Source organism: Galeopterus variegatus, unplaced genomic scaffold (assembly GCF_000696425.1).
Source record: "Galeopterus variegatus unplaced genomic scaffold, G_variegatus-3.0.2 Scaffold6116, whole genome shotgun sequence".
Lineage (NCBI taxonomy): Eukaryota > Metazoa > Chordata > Mammalia > Dermoptera > Cynocephalidae > Galeopterus > Galeopterus variegatus.
The window spans coordinates 83,580-88,957 of record NW_007732227.1 but is presented as its reverse complement, the minus strand read 5'-3'; the positions used below and the strand labels follow the sequence as shown (position 1 = coordinate 88,957).

General features: G+C 35.1%; 1 protein-coding gene across 1 annotated transcript in view; it reads right to left on the bottom strand.

Annotated features, from left to right (window-relative positions):
- LOC103605841 (anoctamin-3-like) overlaps positions 1–5,378 on the bottom strand; it is a 65,093-nt gene that overhangs the window by 13,398 nt on the left and 46,317 nt on the right. Inside the window, exons 7-8 of the mRNA XM_008590456.1 lie at positions 1,120–1,130; positions 868–1,002 (exon numbers count right to left, since the gene is read on the bottom strand). Of these exons, the coding sequence (XP_008588678.1) occupies positions 868–1,002; positions 1,120–1,130 (146 nt within the window). The remainder of the gene's footprint in view (positions 1–867; positions 1,003–1,119; positions 1,131–5,378) is intronic.

Below are 5,378 nucleotides of genomic sequence, written 5' to 3'. Positions count from 1 at the left end.
TTTTAATTTGATCGTACAAAGATGAATTTGATTATATACTTGTGATACATTAAATAGAACATGCTGTGAAAATAACTCTTTACTGCTAGGGTGACTGTTGTCCCTGCTGAATAATAACACATTGTTTCTATTTCTAAATCTTGAGTCACTTCAACCTTAATAGAAGAATCACCATTCTGATATATGTTTTACTTTTGTCAAGTCTTATTTCACTACCGTCTCTTAAGTTGTCTTAAGTTTATGCTAAATAAAATTTATAAATATCTATTCTTCTAAAGAATAAGAACAAAGTAGAAAGTACTTTATGTTCTGTCACGTACTGAGGAGAGGAGAGGAGACTGCTGAGAGCAAGATTTATGTGGTGTAAATAAATATTTTGTCTAGACATTTTTAAGTACATTAGATTCCATCGTCTGCAAAAAAGGATGTGCCTCTGCAAGGGTGGTAGTGAAGGTTATAACAAATGAAACAATGTATTTAGAAGGTCTTCCCAAAGAAGGTCTTCCTAAATTTTAAATTGTTTAAAAATTGTAGTTATTATAAGTATTTGAATTAACATATTGAGAGGGAATTCTAGACTACCAAATGCTATGCAAATATAAGTTATATAAAACTATTTAATTTTTGCTTTGTTGGACATATTAGAAAGAGAAATCTGGCATAAAGGTAAACAGTCTTGGAATTTATTCAAGAGAATTTGCATATACAATTCTCGAAATAACCTTTTTTATAGTGTTTCCCTTCTACAAAATAAATTAATTAAATTATAGTATAATCATTTGTTTTTTGTAGTCAGCATTATCACTAAGCTTTTGCCCACTCAGAAGACAGGCTAAACATTTTTAATAAATCTCTTAATTAGCTTACCTTACTTGACTTTCATTCATTCTAAATAATCCATATAAGAAAACACACAGGCCAACAATTGCAGCAGGAATCAGCATTCCAGTATACCATCCAAGCCAAGCAAAGTATAGTCCAATCTTCTCACCAAAGTATAGCCTGAATAAGAAAGGAAATCCTTGCCATATAAGAAAACACACAGGCCAACAATTGCAGCAGGAATCAGCATTCCAGTATACCATCCGAGCCAAGCAAAGTATAGTCCAATCTTCTCACCAAAGTATAGCCTGAATAAGAAAGGAAATCCTTAGACTGAATTAAGGCAACAGAGCAATGTTACAAATATTGATGCCACACCTAGTCAGAATTTCAGATGGAAAGTTGAGGCTACCAATTCAGTTGTCTTCAGCTCCATTGGGGGTATATAATACTCCTGTTTGTTAATGAAACTAATAACGGTGATGTTGTTTATTTTAAACATTATCATTATGGAGGAATTTTGTCAAATGTATTTATTTCTGTTCCAAACTTCTTAACATGACTCACAAAGCTTTTTATAACCCAATCCTTGCTTTTCTCCACCCTCCTAATAGCATCTCTTTTCATTCTCCACATCACAGAGCTGGTTTAAACAATATTGCTTTTGGGCAAATTAGAAAAAGGTCTTCCTTCTGGGTGGATGCTGAGAGCAATTTAGATTTCAGCCTCCATCTGCACCACTGGACAGACACCCTTGTGTTAGACAGTATTTGCACCATTATGTCGTATCTTCCTTAACAAAGCTCAACTGCAGTTTCCAGAGCACACAATACTTAATGTTGGTTAATGCTGTTCCCTCTCTTTGGGACACTTAAAGTGAAACAAACAAACAAAAAACAACAAAATATCTTCACCCTCCTCCTCCCCTGTCCGACTTGTATTTGTTCTTCACTTTGTGCTTCTTGCAGGAAGCCTTCCCTTACTCCCACTGCAACTCTGGCTCCATGCCCCTGCTCTTGCTCTCATACTGACCTGTGTTCCAGTACCCCAAAACTTACAACACTTTGTGGCAATTACGTATCACTCCTTCATTCCTCTCCCTCCCTATGAGATTCTAAACTGCTGTGTTTTGCTTCAGTAGCATCCACCACAGGAAGTACTGAATAAAGCTAAGAGAATGAATGTACTCTAGTCTCCTTCAGCTGATGAACATAGTTTATATGGATGGCAGATGAATAAGGCAGTTATAATGACTGTCGATATTAACTGTCACACAGTTTTTAAAGTTTGGTGAAAAATAATAATTTCTTGACTTCTCTACTACCATTTGGTCTCCATCTTCTAAAGATGGCTACTTAACACACAGTTTTGTTCCAGCAATAAAAATTGGTGTCTTACAGCTCATTTGGGAATATTGTACTGAGCAGTGATTTTTGCTGGGAAGAAAATTCTCTTGTCATTTTTCCTTAACAATGCTTCTCTTTCTAAAAAATATTCCCTTTCTACTTCATTGTCCACATTGTGCCAATTAAATTTTGTGCATATTCTACTGAATACAGAGCTGGAGTTATACTCCATTAAGCATAATTTATCCAATTATTTTCTCCTTGGAAACGTAGATCAATAGAATATTTCTTATGCAATGATAATGTTCTACTTTGACACTGAAGCTTATTATATTAACAGGTATTGCAAAAAAAGCCCATTTATTCCCTTAAACAAGTGTTCCTCTGTGGGGTGGAACAGAGTTTATAGCACACGTTACTAACATAACAGAGTATCTTTGTAATAATGATAACAGAGCACTGCACAGACAGACCAGCTTATCCAGACAGTATTTATACTGAGATTTTAAATTACAGATTGTTGAAGGTTAAGAGGAGCAACAATATTATTTGACTGAAGCATAATCACCTAAGTTAAAATAGATTTCAGATCTGTTTCAGGAGATGGAGGAGCTAGTGCCAGGCAAAGAAGGCTAAATATAAAATGTCCTTGAATTAGAGTATTGGTATTCACAATCTTCTAGGACCTGTAAGTATTTCTTTGAGGTATATCACAATCATGAAGAGCAAGGAGGAAGACGGTGTTGCTATTGCTATAACTCCCCATAATGCTTCAACCATAGCCACTCTCTTTCTGTTTTATATATCGGTGTCCCACATGACATTTCATTTGGTGATAGGATACTGCTACTAAAATAACTCCTATCATAAAATAAATAAATGTCGAAATCTATTGTTTTAAGATAATTATTTCATTTAGTGACTTTATTTTTAAATTTAATTTCCTCTGATGCTTATTGTGAAACATTAAAAAAAAATACCACACAACTATTTTGTTAAGCAGGTTTTGTAGCTAACGACTTTTAAAATGTTCTCTTTCTAGTTGCAAATATTTTCCATATAAAAATAGATTGAAACTAAAATAGGCCGGCCTTGGCTACTAAATGTTTGAATTCATTTCTGAAATTGAGGAAAAAATAAAAACACATGTCCAGAAATGGTTATTTATAAAAAGAAAAATGAATTGACAGTCTTTTATATTTCATCTTCCACTAAGGAGCTGCCATTTTCAGCACAGGAGTATAGAGGGTTTGCCTGTGGCTTGCCATCGTCCATGACCAAAGTATATTAAAAACCAAACTCCTCAACACCCTTTTTCTTTCACTAGAGTTAGGAAGCGACACCATAAAAGACCCGTGCCCTCGAAATTTGGTGGTCTTAATAACAATTACTCTGAATAATTAAAACACCACAGATTTTAAGATGATCTTTCTTGTATATGACTTTTATTATGTTGAGATCCTTTCTTTTTATACCTAATTTGCTGAGTCTTTATCATGAAGTGATGTTGAATTTTGTCCAGTGCTTTTTCTGCATCAATTGAGATAATCATGTTTTTTGTCCTTGATTTTGTTGATGTGATGTATCACATTTATTGACTTGCATATGTTGAACCATTCTTTTCTCCCTGGGATGAATCTCACTTGATCATGGTGTATAATTTTTTTGATATGTTGCTGTATTCTGATTGCTAGTGTTTTGTTGAGGATTTTTTGCGTATGTTCAGCAGAGATATTGGCCTGCAGTTTTCTTTTTTTGTTGTATCTTTGTTGGCTTTGGTATCAAAGTGTTGCTGGTCACATAGAATGAGTTTGCAAGAGTGGCCTCTCACCAATATCATCCTGAACAGGAACAAGACAAGGATGTCCATTATCACCACTCCTAGTTACAATAGTACTCAAAGTACTATCCAGAGCAATCAGGAAAGAGAAAGAAATACAGAGCATTGGAAAAGACAAAGTCAAACTGTCCCTGTTTGCAGATGACATGATCCTATATACTGAAACACCTAAAGACTCTACCAAAAACCTCTTAGAGCTGATTAACAATTTCAGTAATGTTGCAGGACACAAAATAAATACCCCAAAATCAGTAGCAATTTTATTCTCCAATAATGAACTAGCAGAAAAAGAAATCAAGAAAGTAAGTCCATTTACAATAGTCACAACAAACAAACAAACAAACAAAAAACGTAGGAATCAATTAAACAAGGAGGTGAAAAATCTCTACAGCAAGAACTACAAATCACCACTGAAAGAAATTAGAGAGGATGCAAAAAGGTGGAAAGACAGTCCATGCTCTTAGATTGGAAGAATCAATATTGTGAAAATTCCCATACTACACAAAGCAATCTACAGATTCAGTGCAATCTCTGTCAAAGTACCAATGGCATTCTTCATGGAAATAGAAAAAACAACCTAACATTCATATGGAACAGCAAAAGACCCCAAATAGCCAAAGCAATCCTGAGCAAAAACAAAAAATAAAGCCAGAGGCATAACACTACCTGACTTCAAATTATATTACAAAGCTATACTAATCAAAACAGCATTGTACTGTCATAAAAATAGACACACAGACCGATTGGTCAGAAGACAGAACCCAGAAATCAATCCACGTACTTACAGTCAACTGAGCTTTGGCAAAGGCAACAAGAACATACATTGGGGAAAACACTGCCTCTTCAAAAAATGGTGCTGGGAAAACTGAATATCAATGTACAGAAGAATGAAACTTGGATTCCTGTTTCCTAAGATCTGTACCTTTCACCATATACCAAAACCAACTCAAAATGGATTGAAGACTTAAGTATAAGATCTGGAACTATAAAACTGTTAATGGAAAACACAGGTGAAAGACTTCAGGAAGTAGGGCTGGGCAAAGACTTTATGAATAAGAGCCCCGAAGTACACGCAACAAAAGGAAAAATAAATAAATGGGATTATATCAAACTAAAAAATCTTCTATACAGCAAAGGAAACAACAGAGTGAAAAAACAACCTAGAAAATGGCAGAAAATATCTGAAAACTATACATCCAACAAGGGATTAATAGCCAGAATATATAAAGAACTCAAACAGCTACACATTAAAAAAAAATCCAATTAAAAAATGAGCAAAGGATCGGGCCGGCCCGGTGGCGCACTGCTGCAGTGCGCCGCTTGGGAAGCGCGGCGGCGCTCCTGCTGAGGGTTCGGATCCCACATACAGA